The sequence below is a fragment of the Sitophilus oryzae genome, unplaced genomic scaffold (assembly GCF_002938485.1).
Source record: "Sitophilus oryzae breed Bouriz unplaced genomic scaffold, Soryzae_2.0 scaffold_809_pilon_pilon, whole genome shotgun sequence".
Lineage (NCBI taxonomy): Eukaryota > Metazoa > Arthropoda > Insecta > Coleoptera > Curculionidae > Sitophilus > Sitophilus oryzae.
Window position 1 is genome coordinate 110,193 of NW_022147427.1, and position 19,186 is coordinate 129,378.

A 19,186-nucleotide genomic window follows, 5' to 3' on the forward strand; every position below is an offset into this window, starting at 1 on the left:
TTTATCTAGGAAAATCTTTGCCAAAGATTTAGGCACCCTTAATAGTATTTTGAAGAGATATGAATTCATCATTGAATATGGAATATGTTATACCATGGGAGTGTTTCATTTAAAATAAAGGCGTAACTTCCTTTTAAAACGTATCCAATGTTAAATATTAATTTTGTCTCACTCTGTATAACTTCTCGGGTCAAATTTTAATTTGGTTTAACATACAATTTTTTTTATCAGGGTGTATAGGATAAATCACAATTTAGGTAGCTTTTATTGAAATTTAATGTTTAATCTTAATTTTCACAAAATGTGAAATGTCAAAAACTCATTTTCACTCAAGTCAATTTCATTTCTATACAGGGTGCTACAAATTCGAGGTACGAGCATTGGTATCTCGGAAACCGTAAGAGATACGAAGAAGGTTAAATTGGGGCAAAGTTGCACTTTAGGATATTCACCAAGACGCCATCAAAAAACTTTTAAAAATTTCAGGGTTGCTGAGTTTTTTGGAAAAAAACGGATTTTTTTGAAAATCAATTTTATTCTTTCCTGGCGTTACTTTTTAGAAAATCAAAAAACTAATTGCACATTCTCATGGCTACTTTATTAGGGCTATCTAATAGTATTTTTATATTTTTAAATTAGCTGATAATTTGTGAGATACAGAGGCCAACTTAATTTTTTTAAATACGGATTTGCCTTTTTAATTCCAAGTTTTTAAAGAACTCGATCTCCTGAGTACAATGATATGCCACACTTCATACTATTTTTTGTTTTAGGGAGCTTAAGAATAACAAAACTATTTAATGATTATTTAAAATAATTTCAAGTCCGACTCTGTTTTTTTTAAATTATTTAATCTGATTATATTCATCTCAACAGTACGGATCAGCGCTAATTAACATTGAATAAGGAAAATCTAGCCAATTGAAAGATTCAAATAAATAATATCCAGGTCAGCAATTTGAAAATATTATTTTTAACTTTTTTATTGTGAATTTGAAATCTCTGTGTACGATCTAATAATATGCATAATATTAACGTACTTGTTATAAATAAATCAACTTCTACAAACTAGTTTCCAATGCTGTACAGGGTGGGTCAAATTCGACGCTTTTAAATGGAAACACCCTTTTCTATAGGATATAGACAAAAACTAATATCGGTATCTGGAGCTCAATTTTTGTCAAAAACATGATGGTGAAAACCGTATATCGATATCTGTTACCGTTTCGGAGTTACGGGGTGTTTTTCAAAAATATACATTTTTAACAAATCGCTGTAACTTTTTGCTATGGAAAATTTTTGTATTTTTAGAAAACATTTCCAAAGCCCCCTTTTACGTAAATTTAATGGTTTAAGTATAATTTTTTTTAAATTAATAATTTAAGAATTATCTACAGAAAATTTGATTTTTTATATATCTGGACACCCTGTATATTTTTTAATTTATTGAAAAGAATTTAAAACTACCTTTCAAAATATAACACATGATATTTTCCTCGATTCCTCTTCGAGATATAGAGTATATAAAAATTCGCCCGCTTTTAAATAAGTAGGCTTTGAACGGCACCAGCTGTAATGCAAAAAATTCTAGCTGTGAACATCAATTAAAACGAAAATAATATTTGCTATAAAAGATGCAGAATTTTATAACAATTTAAAATGTATTTAACCAACATCAACACATTTAAACTATATCTATAAACTATGCATTATATATTTAAACTATAATCTACAATAAAAATAAATAGCAAACCAAGAAATGAGATTTTGCTACAGGTGTTCGACATATGGACGGTCTTCTGTTGTGGACAGACGGGGCAGTTTTTGAAAATTTCTCGCGGAATTCATTAACTCAGTAGGGGTGAAAGATACCCTCTTATAACTGCTAAGTATTTTTAATTCTTGTCTAGATTATACGGAAGAATAAGGAACCTTTATTCTTCCGCAAATATATCCATAGGATTAGATCCATGGGCAGTCAGGCGGCCTCGACGACCCAACGGCTGGGATTTTGTTAGCTATCCAATTATTCTTGAAATTGGCTGCAAAAATTGCTGATAACTTCAGCGTTCAGAGGCTGTGCGTCGTTTTGCTGGAAAAATATGTTTTCGAATTCCATTAAGGGCATATCATCAATAAGTGGTCCAAAGCCTACTAGTTAAAAGTGGCGAACTTATAAAAATTCTGTATTTCGAAGGGGATTATAACAAAATATCAAGCGTGCTATATTTTTGGAAAGGTAATTTTAAATTCTTTTTCAGTTAATTAAAAATATAGAGGGTGTCCCAAATAAAAATCATTTTCCTGTTGATAACTCTTAAATTATTAATTTTAAAAAATTATATTAAAACCAATTAAATTCTACGTAAAAAGGTTCTTTGGAAATGTTTTCATAGAAATATAAAATTTTCCATAGCAAAAAAAGTTACAGTGATTTGTTAAAATGCACATTTTTGAAAAAACACATAACTCAAAGCAGTAACAGATATTGATGTGCGGTTTTCACCATCATGTTTTTGATAAAAATTGAGTTCCAGACACCGATATTAGTTTTCGTCTATCTCCTATAGAAAAGGGTGTTTCCATTTAAAAGCGTCGAATTTGACCCACCCTGTACAGGTTCGAAAGGGTTATCACCGTCCCTAATGCACAAATGTATTTTTTGTTCAATCTGATTTATAGCTCTTTAAACATATCTTCTTCTTATACTTCCGAATGCATTCATTATTCTTTATTATAAATGTTGAAATGTATTGATATCACTTTTAAAAATGACGTCAACTAATGCCCAATAATTTTATATTATTTTATTGCATTTGATTTTCCGTATTCAATGTTTACCCCACGTCATTGTTAAGTTTGAAAGCTTATCAATATTGTAACCATGAATATATTAAATATTTAAAAAACCAGAGCCGGAGTTGAAATTAGTTTATTTAAATTGTGTTCAAATGTCCGGAACCAAAAAAAAATATTAAATGTGGCATATCATTGTACTCAGGAGACCGAGTTCTTTCAAAATCTCAAAAATAAAAAATGCAGGTCCGTATTTGAAAAAATCAAGTTGGCCTCTGTATCCCATAAATTATCAGATAATTTAAAAATCTAAAAATGCTATCAGTTAGCCCTAATAAAGTGGCTATGAGAATGTGCAATTAGTTTTTGATTTTCTAAAAAGTAACGACAGGAAAAAATAAAATTGATTTTCAAAAAAATCCGTTTTCCCAAAAAACTCAGCAATCTTTGAAATTTTCAAAACTTTTTTGATGGCATCTTGGTGAACACCCCGCGTCGTATGAGAGGCGCCACCCTGTATAAGTTTCGTTTGAATAACATCGGACGTTTTAAGAAACACAATCACTGAAGAAATAAACATACCTATTAATTAATTATAATGAAGTGTCAATCATAGAAACAACTATTATGATATTGAAATCAAACTGATTTTTGCAATTTTTTTTATATATTCTAATAATGATAATAAAAAATATACGTTTAAAACATATTATATTAAAGATAGATATAAACGTATAATAATGTCACAAATATTAGCTAGATGAAATCAAATGCTCAAAACACTTGCTATCCTATTCAGAGCATAAAATGAAGGTATATGTGGAGTTTTACTTCGAAAAGGAGTCACAATCAATTCTCTCATCTTATCGCCAATAGTTGGTCGAGTTTTGGAAACGCCATAAAAAAGTTTTGACTAGATAAATCAGGCGCATTATAACACACACTGCAGACACCAACTAATAGAATCATCTTAGTTTTCTCTGATGCAGAATAGATGCATATACTTCTTTAATGAAACACACTTTTATATTTACTTAGAATCCGAAAATCACTGTATAGGGTGTTTTATTACAAAAAATACAACTTGATGCGTAATTTTTTGGTTACACCCTGTAGAAATCTATATATTTTTATAAACTATTTTTAATTAATCTATATATTAATGCTCCTAAAACTTCATTTCAATATTTACTATTGTTCTCATTGAAGCCTCCGCGTCGTATGACAGGCGTGTATATTAAAAATATGTTTTCTGTTCAATTCGAAAATTCGAAATCGTTCGAAAAAATAAACTATAGATGTTAAAAATAATAAGCAACGAAAATCTGGAACAGTATAACACCCTTGTTAATATAAAAATAAAAATACCACGTAAAGAAAAACTAACACCGACCCATCAGATATGCCTCGCTCTGGTTCTTTTTCATACGATTATCGAAAGAATCCACTTAACGCATTCACGTTCACCAGTCCCTTCGCCTATCCAAAATCATCCATCTTTGCTCCCAGGGCTTTGTTTGTCGTACATCCCTCGTTTATTCTTCGTACCCCAGTTTTTGAGGTTCGCGATTTATTATTTTATGCGCTGTCGTCGTTTTCTTCCGGTTTTTTTCCTTCGTTTTTCGGCGATTTATTTTCAAAACTTAAAGTGGAAAGAACACACCGAAAGATATGTTGACGTGGAACGATACAAATATACTGAAAAGAATGGATTTGCTTTCGTTGGGTAAAAATATATAGAGATATGTACATGGGGTGGGTCAAATTGGACGCTTTTAAAGGGAAACATCCTTTTCTATAGGAGATAGACGAAAACTAATATCGGTGTGTGGAGCTCAATTTTTGTCAAAAACATGATGGTGAAAACCGCACATCGATATCTGTTACCGTTTTGGAGTTACGGGGTGTTTTTCAAAAATGTCCATTTTTAATAAATCGCTGTAACTTTTTGCTACGGAAAATTTTGTATTTTTATGAAAACATTTCCAAAGCACCTTTTGTCTCGGAGTTTTCTGACATGAGAAATTTGATTTTGATGTGAATATGACTCCTACTTACTTTAACTATTTTGAAGAGTAATAACTTTTCGTCCGTACCCGTATAAAACTATTGAGTGAAAAGATATACATTGTTGTGACTTTATACGTAAAAAATACCTCTTGGTAAAATTCGCTACGAGCAACCGTTCTCAAGATATTTAGAATGGAAATAGTCAATACATGTCATTATTAACAAAATATAATCATGTTATTAGATAGTTATTTGACTGAAATGATAAATTTGGGAACTTTCTGTTTTTTTAAATTAATCATAAATTTTTCTTCGAAAAATGATGATAAAACAGTTTCTATTGAACTTTTGGCACAAAAACATTTCAAATTTATAATTTCAATCTAATAACTATGTAGTCGACATATTTAATTTATGTCAATAAGGACAAATGATATTGATTATTTAGATTCCACGTATCTCGAAAACCATTCGTAGCGATTTTTACCTAGATACCTATATCACATAAAAAACGTCGTAAATGTATATTTTTTTTACTCAGTAGGTTTATACAAAACAAGGACAAAAAGTTATTACTCTTGAAACCACATGTTAAAAAATAAACTACATGTTAAAACACATGTAGATGGCGCCCCCTACAAGTATGAGTGATATTGACATCGAAATAAAATTTCTCATATCAAAAAATACCCCGACACCAATTTTTATCTAAATATTGACGTTAGAATTATTCAGAAATTATTTGAAAAAAAAAACGAAATAAAAATGAAATTTCTACACCCTGTATCTCTGGAACAATTAAGCATTTTAGGATATACTTAGGAACTTTTTTACTTATTTTTTTACCGGGCTGGCAACTGTTACTTTTGGGTCGGTATTTACATGTATGGAAGTAAATCGCATAGGGATCTTATTAATTGGGAGTGAGAGAAATGCGACGGTCTGCTGTTGCGACGTTGCACAGTGATCTAAATGTAAAAATTACGGGGACATTAGGTGACAAGTTTGTCTTCACTGAAGATTGATAGTATGTATAATTTTATAAATAGAATAAAGTCCCATCTTACTTGTATATCATAGTTTTGTATTTGGTGGATCGGAATCCGATAAAATTGAGGACAAAATAAACAAAAACATAAATGTTCATGTATATAGAATTTGTTCTCGAGTATCTTGAAGTTCGTTTTGGTAGTTGTGTTGAGATTAGAATATCGTGGTTTGTTTTTTAATTCAGACATATCTGCTCATTTGTTAAGTAAGTTTAGTTGCTTATTTCGAAACACGAATTTTGATATAATTAGTTGTCAAAGAAGTATTTACAATTTTATTAAAGTTTAAAGAATGGAAGGCTCAGAAAAAAACGACCGTTTTCGTCACCGTCAAACTCAATTTATTTTAAAGCTAGTATATCTACCTATCGTGTAACAATATACTGGGCTGCAGATAGGTGCAGTCTTGTGAAATTTTTATTTTTTTCCTATTATGTACAATTTCGGACGTGAGTCGAAAACACTTATTTGAGCTTTTGAATGAAAATGGCTGGATGGGAAGTGCCACTTCTTTAGTTGTGAGAAAAAAGATGGCCGACTTTGTTAGACAACGCATCCCTACTGCTGACGATGATGACCTAACCAACAAAATATCATGGTTTTCAACTCAAATTGCTTTACGTTGGAAAAGGTGCTACCGAAATAAGAAAGACTTTTTTTTAAAGAAACATGTAAAGAAGTTTCTGAGGGCTTATGATCAAGAAAAATCACAGATCTTCCTGGGTCTGAGTAAGAACAATCTTCGGATTGTCACGGGGTTTTTAACAGGACACTGTCTACCTCAGTAGATTGAAACTAAGAAGAAACGGCGAATGCAGATTCTGTGGGGAAGATGGGGAAACACCAGTACACCTCATCACTGAGTGCGCCGAGACGACAACCATTCGTGCCATGAATTTTGGTACGACTGATATTGGAGATGGAGAACTACCCTTTATAAAACCGTCCCAGATACTGGCTTTTGTCAAAGCCCTGGGACTGTATGATGAGTTATGATTCAAGAAAGGGGGACACAATGGATCTGTAAGGTCGAAGTGATTGACCCCCCTCCCACTCATTCTAAATTCTAAAAAAAGAAACATGTAATTTGGCTTAACGAATATGTTTATAAATCTAAGTGCCAAAGCACCTTTCAGCAACATGCAAAAACGCCTTCGCGAAAGAACTCAAGAGAATTTAGTGCTGTTAGTACTAGAACTTAGAGAATACGTACACAAGAATTGGTTTCTCAATGTAGTTCTGCTGAACTTGCGTTTGCTACTCAGACTGGATATACAAAAAAAAGGAAAGAGAAATGTTGCTTTTGCCATCAAAAAAGCTACGATTTCTAGTCCGGAAGAGTTGGCAAAAATAAAAAATTTAGAAACTTCAAACAACGAGATGCGACCATTTTCTCCAGAGGAAGCCTTGATAAAGATAACATTTTGTAGACCAGTAAATACATTCAGTTAAAATACCCAAGTAACACAATATCATTATCAACATTGTTTTAAGTTGTAATATTCACTTGTAAATTCAACAAATAAAATGACAAAATACCATCTTGTAATATCCTGACGCAGTAAAACAAAATAATATTTTAGGTACTGTAAATGGTATAGAGCTTCAAAAATATAAATGGCTGTAACTTTTGATACTCACGGTATAAACCATACACCCCTATATTAAAATGCTGGAAAAAGTACCAGGAACTGAAATCTCAAAAAATATATAGGGTGTTTTCTTTAAAAAAACTGAAGTTTGGTCTTTAGCAGTTTTCTGACACACCCCGTATAATTAAAAATATTTTAACAAGAAGCAATTCACTATTCAATACCCTGTATATAAAATAGGAAGGTAAAAATGTAAAAAGTCTTTTTGATGTGTGTAATTTTACATAAAAACATTATACATAACAATTATTTCCTTTATTTCAAAAACAAAATTGAGTGTCCCCGTAATTTTTCCATTTAGACCACTGTGCATTCCCGGTACGCCTTTCTCCATCAAGTAAAGTAAAATCACGATCGCAAAATTTTTAAAAGACTTTTTTTTCGAAAAGATAGCTAGATAAAATCAGCATGTTTCTGAGCATCAATAATATATATATCATATAATTTTCAATAGTTTTTCATATTATTTCAAGTCAGTTATTCAATATTTCATGTCAGTAGTCGCGATAATTTAAAAACTCAACTTTTTAACACATAACACGTTATAACTCAAGAACCACTTTAGAAATTGAAACTTTTTTTTTAATTGAAGATTGCATCTTTTACAATGTGTTTGCATAAGAAAAATAGCAGAAATATTAAGCAAGTTTTTGAAAAACTACAATCAATTTATTTTTAATAGATTTCGAGATATCGATTTTTGAATTCAGAGTTCTAATAGCGCGACCACTGTCGAACGCCAACTCCACTTATTTTTACCAAAAATGCAAGTGTTTCTAGCTTGCACATAAAAATTTTCAAGCTATAGGGAAAATTACAACGACTCGTTGATAAATAAACAAATAAAGTACACGAGACGTAATTAAATCGTGAAGCTGACTACATGATGTACACCTTTCCCTAGAACTCTAAGGTACTGACAGAGGTACTGATTGGGTCGACCGGTCTACTGCGACAAATCTGCTATATCCCCTTCCACGTCTCTTAGCAATGTGCACAGTTTCAGAAGTGTCTAGTCCTAGCAGTCAACTATTAAGCTTGACCAATCAGGTTGGTTAGCGTGGTTATTTGGAGTGTGTTAATTCATTTGTGTTTGTCAAAAACTCTAACGTGATTGGTCGGGCTTAACAGTTGCCTGCTAGGGCTAGACACAAGTCACAGTTTCTCGGTTTATTTCATGCGTTTGGCAACGTGTTTACATGTGTTCTACGTATGTAAATGTGTTCTACAGGTCTTAGGTGTTTCATACATAGTGTGCTATCTTTGTTCAGTATATTATAAACGCATTGTACTCTTCTTACATACGGAAATTTCGACCCAAGACTAACCTTTTCCAGCCTTTAGGATAGTGGTTTGCAAATTGTTTTAAAAATGATTATATAAAAACTAAAGAACATCATGAATTATTTTAGGGTACAGTCTTACGGCCTAATCATTCAATATGGAATATTAACAAAGGTTAAGTTTCAGTGTCTCATTCTAGCGATGCAAAAACTTCTTAAATAATATGATGTATGTATTATACAAAAGCTTGCATAATATTTTTTTTTTTTCAGATACAACTCCAATTTGAAAAATTCGAGCTGGACAATCCCAACGATTGCGAGTCTAATTTTGTCGAAGTATTCTCGAATGATACCATCAATTCCAAGAAAAAGTTCTGCGGCTCCATAGCGGATACTGTGCTCTCCGACACTAACCATAACGTGTTGATTGTTCGTTTCTATGCCGAATTTTTAGGAGATAAAACCACTTTTTATGCCAATTTTACTGCATTTCGTGAATATACCAAAGGTAAGTACATAGGTTGTAAAATTGTTTTTACGAAGTTTTCATGAGAAAGTGCAAACATGAAGAAAGTTTTGAAAAATGAGTTTAATTAATACAGTAAGTTCCCGGGTTGTCTTTACAAGAGGAAAAACTTTTTTATTGTCTTTTGAGAAAAATGCATTCTTTATAAAAGTTTTTGCTTGTTCTAAAATGGTTAATCCCGTTTGTACTTTTCCAAATTTCCATACCTTTTTAGAGAAATTTCTAAAAATATTTCATGAAGCATTTCTGGAAATACTTTCAGAAATAAACTCAATGCTTTTTTTATACCGTGCTGGCAACTGTTACTTTTGTATCGGTATTTACATGTGTGGAAGTAAATCGCATATGGATCTTATTAAGTGGGAGTGAGAGAAATGCGACGGTGTGCTGTTGCGTTGTTGTTGGTACGCATTTCCTTATCAAGTAAAATCACGAATGCAAACCGCTTATTTTTAAGACTTTTTTTCGAAAAGGTAACTAGATAAAATCATTAAATATGTTTCTGAGCCTCTGAAATGGAACTATAAAGATATCGTTATGGTGTCCATTTTTTATAACGAGAAAACGTCAGTAATCGCGATAATTTAAAAACTCAACTTTTTTACACATAACACGCTATAACTTAAGAACCACTTTAGATATTGAAGCTTTTTTATTTTGAAGATCGGATCATTTACAATATGTTTATGTTTACATAAGAAAAATTCGATAAGGTTGTTTTTTTCCATTCTAAAATTTAAACAACCCATCCATTTACTTTTAGTGCATAGCAGTTTTTAACAATCGTGTAACTTTTTTATTTATAAAGATTTTTGCATACTGTCTGCGAAGAAAGTTTTTGGAAAACTACAATCAATTATTTCTAATAGATTTCGAGATATCGATTTTTGAATTCAGTGTTCTAAAAGCGCGACGACTATCGAACACCAACTCAATTCGACTTATTTTTACCAAAAACGCAAGTGTTTCTTGCGCTATAGAGAAAAACTTGCGCTATAGGGAAAATTACAACGACTCGTTAATAAATAACCAAATAAAGTATCACGAGACGTAATTAAATCGTGAAGCTGAAAGCATGATGTAAGTACACCTTTTCCTCGAACTTTAAGTACTGCCAGAGATAAGTAATTGGTTCAACCGGTCGACTGTGACAAATCTGCTATATCCCCTTCCATGTCTCTTAGCAATGTGCACAGTTTCTCGGTTTATTTCATACGTTTGGCAACGTGTTGACTCTTCTTTCATTGTTTAGTAGATTATAAACGCACTGTACTCTTCTTACATACGGAAATCTCGACCCAAGACTAACCTTTGCCAGCCCTTAGTATTGCGGGGAATCTCGGCCGCAAACTCCGAAATAGATCTAAATAGACCGAGACACGGCCGTGGTTGGTTCTTTGTTTTTTATTGTTAACAAACACGGCGCAGCGTGTCTCGGTCTATTTCGGGAAACGTTTCGATCAGTTTCGACAAAATTTTTATGACACGCTCTTATATTTATCGTACCTACTATTTCGCGAAACAATCAAGGTCAAACGTTGAGGTAGCTTAAAAAAATAAGTAAATAAGGAGCATTAATACCTAAATATCATTAATTTGTAATGGAGTGTAATGTAATACTATGTTAAACTGATATGAAAAATCAAAAACAGTGCATTTAGAAAACAGTTACCGATGGTAGATTAAATTGGCTATTCCTCTAAGGTTACACAAGAATGTTTAGTTTTAATCATTGTATAATATTATTGATTACTATATAGTTAAAAATATACCTATATCCAAAACCTAAAATCGTAAAACTGTAGAACAACAGTGACTAACTGTAACTGACGGTCCGCCTTTTATGGGTTATAAATCCACGGTGTTAAAATAAAAAATTGTCTAATTATTTATTATTTTTGAATGGATTTATATCAAACCAGGTCCATATTATATGCAAAAGTATATTTTACAGTTTTTTCTTAAAACAATAAGAGAATATTGTTTTTTAAAAATGTCCGTAGAGCATACTTTTATTGACATCCCCCCCCCCTAGGTCAATCCATAATTTTCCCAATCAGCTCGATATATTGATGATATTGCCAGAATTACTCATCAAGCAATACTACTGTTAAATAAATCAATTAAGGTCGTGTGTAAAAAATAAAATATACAATTTTATATACTAATTCATTATAATAAAATTAAATTGTAGCGTTTTTTATAAACATTACCGAATGCGAACGGCAGCTTTTCATCGGAGAGCAGTCGTGGGTAAGGTATTTCACTAGAAAGAAAACTATCAATAACAATAAACAAAAAAAATATAGATATTGGGCGCCAGGCATGTACAGAGAAAGAAAACACAGTTGTATATTACTTAAAACTTTTTAAAACGTTCTTGCTGGTACATGACATTGTTGAATTCTAATAAATATATAGTGGTTATATGTAAAAAAAAGTGGTGTTAATGGCTCCACAGAACAGTGAAACGATAGCAGGGTTGGCGACTAGGGAACGTAAAAATTACGCCAAGCGTGCCAAATAAACTATCAGGCCTGAACGATACGGAATCCGGTGATGATAGGCCCAGACATCATATATTATATATAAAAAAGACATGTAACGAACTAAAAACGTTACAAAATAATAAAAATAATGTAATTTTATTCCTGCAGATTAAGTGATTAAGAAACGGGAGTAACTGTTAGAACAAGCAATTTTTTTTTATGAAGAATGCATTTTTCTTAAAATGTCAATAATAAAAAAGTTTTTCCTCCCGTAATGACAATCCAGGGACATACTGTGTAAGAGCTATTCTTTCAACATAAATTGACCACAATTGAAATATAATACCACCTTTAAATCATCAAACTTTTATATTATTTAAATTTTACGCGAACTTAATGCATTCTTTAAGCAATAATAGAAAATTTGGTTAAAAATAGAAAGTTTGTCTACGTCAGCTCGAAAGTGCACTAAATTCATAACAGTCCCATTAGGATCGGGAAAGTAATTTTAAACTTTCCTTCTTCAATGGAAATAAGGCAAAACTTCCGCAACTCCGGTCGTATTCTTCGGGTTCCCTCAATAACTAACTTCCATTTTTTATTCCTGCAATGGTTAAATGTTTTTTTTAGCTTAACTATCATGAATAACAATCCAAGATCGTTATATTTACATGGATAATTAAATAACTAGAAAAACTGTCGTAAATATATCAACGCCGTAGTATTATTTTTTTTGCAAGCGCAGTGTGCTACTCTATCTATCCTTGGTTAGGAACTATCATCCACGCATCAAATTTGAATATAATAATAGTAATACTTTATTTTGCATGAATATCATTTACAACAAATGTAATTTACAAATAAATAATAATAATCAAAAAAAACATGCAAAAAAGGAACTGAAGACAATTAAAATTGGTTTAAATTCAGAGTATTCAATATTCAATATCTTCATTTTATAGCCATCGCTGACGACGTTTTTTTCGATCATACGGTATTTGTTTCATAGCATATGAAAAACGATATTTATTTTTTATTTATTATTGACCAAGACAAATAAAAATCATATACAGGGTGTTTCAAAAAACGTGCCATCTCTCGTGGGGAGATTTCTCACGTAAAAATAAGATTTATTTTTCATATCAACATAGGTCCGATTCTGCTTTGTTTCGTAGTTACAGGGTGTGAAGCTCTTAATATTTTTTCGATTTATTATAATTTTCTTCCGAGTACTTTTGGCGTTTTGAATGAAATTTTGAGGGTAAATGTTGCTATAAGTGCTACCTTTCTAATACTAAAAAAGTGACGATAAATTCATCAGGGACGTGCATATAGGTTATAACTGGAATATAAAAAAACATGTGCGCCACTGACTTTCTTTCCCTGATATTAAAATTGTGTAGGCCGTTTAATGTGAATTACAATTTATCTCTTAAGAGTATATTACGCTGTACTGTTCGGGTCGCTCTCAGGGGTCGAGTAAAGCGGGTGTGTGACCGAAGGAAATATATATTATATTTCAGAAATCTGCTTAAGACTTAGCTCGATCCTGTCGTGTTAAGCCACACCCAACATTCCAAGCACACGTGCTTTGATTAAGACTTGATTAAGACTTGATTAAGGTTTGCAGACCTTCAGCATTTGCCATAAAATAGCGAGCAATTTCTTACAAAACCATATAAATTATATATCACTGTAATCACACAATTTCAATCTATTTCCGTATTGTAACGGAATTTTAAATTATGCCTTTATTTTCGAGAAAATTTAGTCCAAACATAAGGAATATTTTGTTGATGTTTGACCATCAAAATACGTGAGGAATCTCCCCACGAGATGTGGCACGTTTTGTAACACCCTGTGTATAATTTTTATTTGTCTTGGCCAATAATAATTAAAAAATAAATATCGTTTTTAATATCCTATATGAAACAAATACCGTATGATCGAAAAAAAACGTCGTCGGCATATGTTTTGTGAAACACCATGTATTTTACTAACCAGGTGATTAAACGAATTCACATGAAAAAAATATAAAATTGGTAAAATTTTTTCAAAAGAATTATCCACTATTCTGTGGACAATTCAATCTTAGGGCGTTGATATATCTGCGTAAGTACCGTATAATCGAAAAAAAACGGCGTCAAAAACGGTTGGGAAATGACAATCGTTGATAATTTTGAAGAGGTCATCTCTTGACGTCATTTACTAAAGATTGACATACAACTTGGCAAAGTTAACACTAATTATAGAAAGATTAAAAAAGGATAGAACGTTTTCAGACACACAAATTTAATTCCAAAATATGCTTTTTTCTCGAATTTTAAACTAGACCATTTAAAAATCATTTTTGCTCAATATAAAAATAAACTACACCCTTCTTAAGACAACTGGCAGTAAGCGCCATTAAAAAAAAGCATAGAAAATTACGGACCAAGTAATGACGTCTAGGGCTTGACCTCGCCAAAATTATCATCGATTGTCATTCTCCAGCTGTCTTTGACATCGGTTTTTTTTATAATATGGTTAATATATGATCTAGGATTACAACTGTTGTCCAAAGCTTATTTTCTCAAATGCAAACAAAATTATTATAGGCCTTTAATTTTTTTATAACTAACCAAAGAGGCATTTGTTTAGGATTATTATTCTTAATGATTTGGGTGGACATAATATTTTGAAGTTAGGTCGTTACATCGACCTTTAAGAGGCCGTTATCAGCAGATAGCATTCTGAAACAGCCTCGCCCCTCAACACTCGTCACGCCTCCGTTAATAACTTGTCAGCGAATCCTCAGCCCGTTAACAAGGGTGGAAAATTGAATCCCGAGACCATGATGAATTTTGCCGTCATTTTCTCTGGCGTTTATTTATTGGACTTTTGCTTGGGTATTTTTTCTGTCCTTTTTTTGCCACCATGTAATTTTAATGATTTTTATGAAACTAAACATGCTAGATAGAGATTTGTCCTAGCCCATTTAGTTCTTGTAATACAAGGCATTTCACGTATAATTTAGTGGCGTAATTATTTTTTCGCTGGAAGCTGTCTTTTTTGAAATATAACCCAAATTAATGTTTTTTTAATACGATATTTTGTTATTATTTTTTATTTTTCACTCACCGGCATGATAAACGAACACCTTAAAATTTTCATGTATTTTAATGTTTTAAATATTTTGTTCTAGTAGACCAATTTGAATGATTTTTTAAGCAATTTGTAGCTAAATTATTTGGCTTTTTAATATGTCGTTCTAAATTAAAAATGAAAGCTTCAATCTGTCAATTGTACCGGGTGGCCACCTAAGAATGGACGCCGGCAGTATCTCAGAAACTACTTATCGTATAACTTTAGGAAAAAAATTCTCATAAGTAAATCGACCAAGAGAAATCGCTAGAAATTATTTTTAACTTCAAGAAATGTCCGCTAGGGGGCGTTTCTCCGATAGTCAATCAGAAAACAGGGTTTTTCTAAAAAATATGCAGGTGAACAAGTATTTTAAATATTACTATTGTAATCATCGAGAAATTTGTAAATTTTTTGATATAGAGTATTTTGCTCTATCTCATAAAATTAAGTGGTGGGGGAAGGTTAAACTTGCTTTCATTAAAATAAGGATAACTCTGGTTTAGGTTAGCCGGTTTAAACAAACTAGGGCTCCTTTAAAAGGGCTTTTCTTCCTAATGATCTCCAGTATAAATTTTGTTTTGTGTTATGTTTTTTTTTCAGTTGGTGCAGTTGTGCCCCTGATTTTGCTACGAATATGTGGGGCTTCTTGGATACCATTTACTTTAGTAGATAGAGACGCTAGAGCGGCATATATTGCCAGCTTGTAACGTTTTTAGTTCGTTACATGTCTTTTTTACATACAATATATGATGTCTGGCCTATCATCACCGGATTCCCTCTCGTTCAGGCGGGATAGTTTATTTGACGCATAATTTTTACGTTCTCTAGTCGGCAGCCCTGTTATCGTTTCACTATTCTGTGGAGGCGCTGTCAACATCGCTTCTGTCAACTCTCTCCGCGCTTAACCTCACTTTTGTTCACCCGACTTTTAGAAATGGTAATAATTTAAATCTTGCTGCAAAATCTGAATCAGCTGCCATTTCGAAGCAACAGGTAAAGCTGAGATATTATCTTTATTAGATTCGTTATTATTATTGAATATTTTTAGGGTAGAGTTTTGGATGTCCCAACTTAACTTGTATTTGTAGTTTGCTGGCACGTTGGCGTCCCTTTTCTTTTGTCCTCCAGAATGTTACATGGAAGAAAGGACAGTTTCTTTGTTTATTATTGAGCCCTCGGAAGTAATTCGAGGTAGGTTTATTTTGTTTATTAGACCTTGTTTGGTTTTAAACAAGAGTTTCATATTTTTAGGGTCCAAGGTACGGACTATTTACAAGGTAGGGCATTATCCAAGGTCCTAGTAGTATCCAAGGTACGGGTAGTGTTCCCCTGTACCGTTGTCTTATGGACGGACTGTGTCCAAGGTTATGGTCCAAGTTACGGACATTATCCAAGGTCCTAGTAGTGTTCCAAGGTACGGGTAGTGTCCCCATATTGCCACAGTATGGATACAGCGTAAGCCCCATGCTGCTTCGCTCCCATTTCTAAGCCTAGTCAGTAGCTACGGCTGTATTGATTCATGGTGTCCTCATCCTGGCCCCTTTTGTTGTATTGGCCAACAGGATAGCCGAGAGACAGTGCAGAGATATGAGCCCACCTCACGCTGCTACTCTTCAAAACAGGATTGCCTCAAGAACAGTTAAGTGTAGATTTAGGTTCTGATCTTCAGTCGATTTTCAGTCTTAATTTAACGTACATTTTAAACGATATCGTACAGACTATATTTAGTGGTTAGATTATTAAGAACATTTATGTCGATTTAGTAGTTACAATATGATTTAGATCTTAGGTTTCATTACATTACGCCTTGTAATAGTATTTAACCACTATAATAATTATTAAAATTGTACAATGCTATTTCCCATCAGAATTCATCATGAATAAATATAGTAATTAGTTTTAAGTAATATACAACTGTGTTTTCTTTCTCTGTACATGCCTGGCGCCCAATATTTATATTTTTTTGTTTATTGTTATTAATTAGTTTTCTTTCCAGTGAAATACCTTATCCACGACTGCTCTCCGATGAAAAGCTGCCGTTCGCAGTGGTAATGTTTATAAAAAAACGCTACAAGCTAGGTTAGCGAATTCAATATGCCTGGGTTTTAATTTATGGGGTAGAATCAAGAACGAACACAGATAAATAACAATTAAAATGAAATTAAAATCTATGTTTTGGTATTTTGACGTAACCAATTTACCTCTTTTTGTTTCCTAGTCTAGGTGCTACTATAATTTTTAGACCATATAATCCTAAGCGGCAACCTAACATGATTTGTTCTCTTAAAATCTCCGGTTTGACAGAAGATAGAAAGTTGCGATTTATGCTAATATTTTGGAAATTTCATGCTCTATTTAACTGTGCAAAAATAAATATAGCCTACTATTTAAATTTTTTATGCAGAAGCGCAATATCTGTTATGACGTCAAACAGCGCCCACTTTATTTGTATAAAATTATTTGGTTAAATTAAACTAAATAAAATAATCTCTTTAAACTAGGTTGATTTATATTAAAAAGTTAAATAGTGCATTTACCTTATTTATAAAAATAAGTTATTATCTTTTTAGAAAGTTTATAACAAGACTAATAAAATAAATATATAATATACAGAATGTCCTATTTAAAAAAAAAAGTTTGAGTCATATATTAAAAGTGACAGCTCCCATCGAATAACTAGTTACGCCACTGGATTCTATTGAGATGAGACTCAATCTTGTCTATACATATCTATACATATAACCAGTTATTAAATATTCCAATTCAAATGACAAAAATATAAAATTGGTAAAATGTTTTAAAATTTGTGCAATATTGTGTACAAAATTAATACAAAATTTGAACACTTTTGATTGGAAAGACGTTCGATTTTTAATGCGCATGTGCAAAGTAAAGTTATGAGAAAGGACGGATCTAATTAAACGTTTTATAATTGCAAAAAAGAAGGTATGAAAATTACATGTCGTAATAATGCAGACACCCTTCCTAATGATAATCTTGTGACGTTGATATATCCAGTTCTGTATACCGGGTGTATCTCAAAAGTGGCTCACCCGTATAACTTTTTGTATTTTTTCAGATAAAAAAACAAGATTTGGTATGTTAGTATATGACATAAATTAGGATTCATTAATGGTATTCAATAATTCTTTTCGGCCATTTCCTGTTTCACGGGAAATGACTACAACTTTTGATTTTTAAATGGCATCCTCGCTATTTTTCTACTTTAATCGATAGAAAATGACACTCTGAATAGAATAAAATAGCATATGTCAATTTTTGACATTTTCGAATAGGTATGGTTTATTTGATCGTTATCGTTATGAATCGCATTAAGGACAATTTGACTCTAAATACCAAGTGTGTGATATCAAATTATTCGTAGAAAAATTATTTTTCCAAATACGTAAAATTTCGCAAAAAATGCTAATGAGCCACCATTGTTCCATTTAGAAAAATTCGGATATTATTAAAAATACGATTCGGGCGTCTTTCAACCGGCATATCAAGCCGTCACTGCAAATCCACATAATCCAAGACTGGTAGACAACTTTAAAGCAGCCAACAACACGCTTCGAAGAGAACTGCGCCAAGTAAAGGATAACTGGTGGTCACAAAAAGCGAATCAGATTCAAGAGTACGCCACGCATCACGATTATCGTAAATTCTTCGAGGCTGTAAAAGAAGTATACGGCCCAACTAAGAAGGTAAGCTGCCCAATCATGGCTCAAAATGGCGAACTTCTAAAGAGGAAGAACAAATTAGAAATCGCTGGAAAGAACATTACAGCCATATCCTTAACCAAGAAAACAACCCCAATATGGAAGCATTAAACACAATACCTCAGTATAACAACCTCGATGTATTAGACATCCCAATAACAGAACAAGAAATAAAGACCTCCATAAAACAGCTTAAAAACAACAAATCAGCTGGCTGTGACGATATTCCGGCGGAAATCTATAAGTGTGCAAGTAAAGAACTTATTGGTCATCTTAAGGCTCTCTTTGATGTCGTATGGGAAAGCGGAGAGGTACCTCAGGATTTTCGCAATGCGAATATAGTGAATATATTTAAGAACAAAGGAAGTGCATCACACTGCGGAAATTACCGGGGAATTTCGCTATTGGCTATCGGCGGAAAAATTCTTGCAAAAATAATGTCAAACCGCCTGCACCCACATATAGAAAAAATTCTTCCAGAATCGCAAACGGGTTTTCGTACCAACCGCGGCACCGTCGATTCCATATTT

The 19,186-nt window shown here is 32.4% G+C and overlaps 1 protein-coding gene across 1 annotated transcript in view; it reads left to right on the forward strand.

Annotated features, from left to right (window-relative positions):
• The window catches only part of LOC115888901, a 137,025-nt gene that overhangs the window by 22,939 nt on the left and 94,900 nt on the right, over window positions 1-19,186 (forward strand). The window contains exon 2 of the mRNA XM_030908784.1: window positions 9,064-9,301. Within this exon, the coding sequence (XP_030764644.1) occupies window positions 9,064-9,301 (238 nt within the window). The remainder of the gene's footprint in view (window positions 1-9,063; window positions 9,302-19,186) is intronic.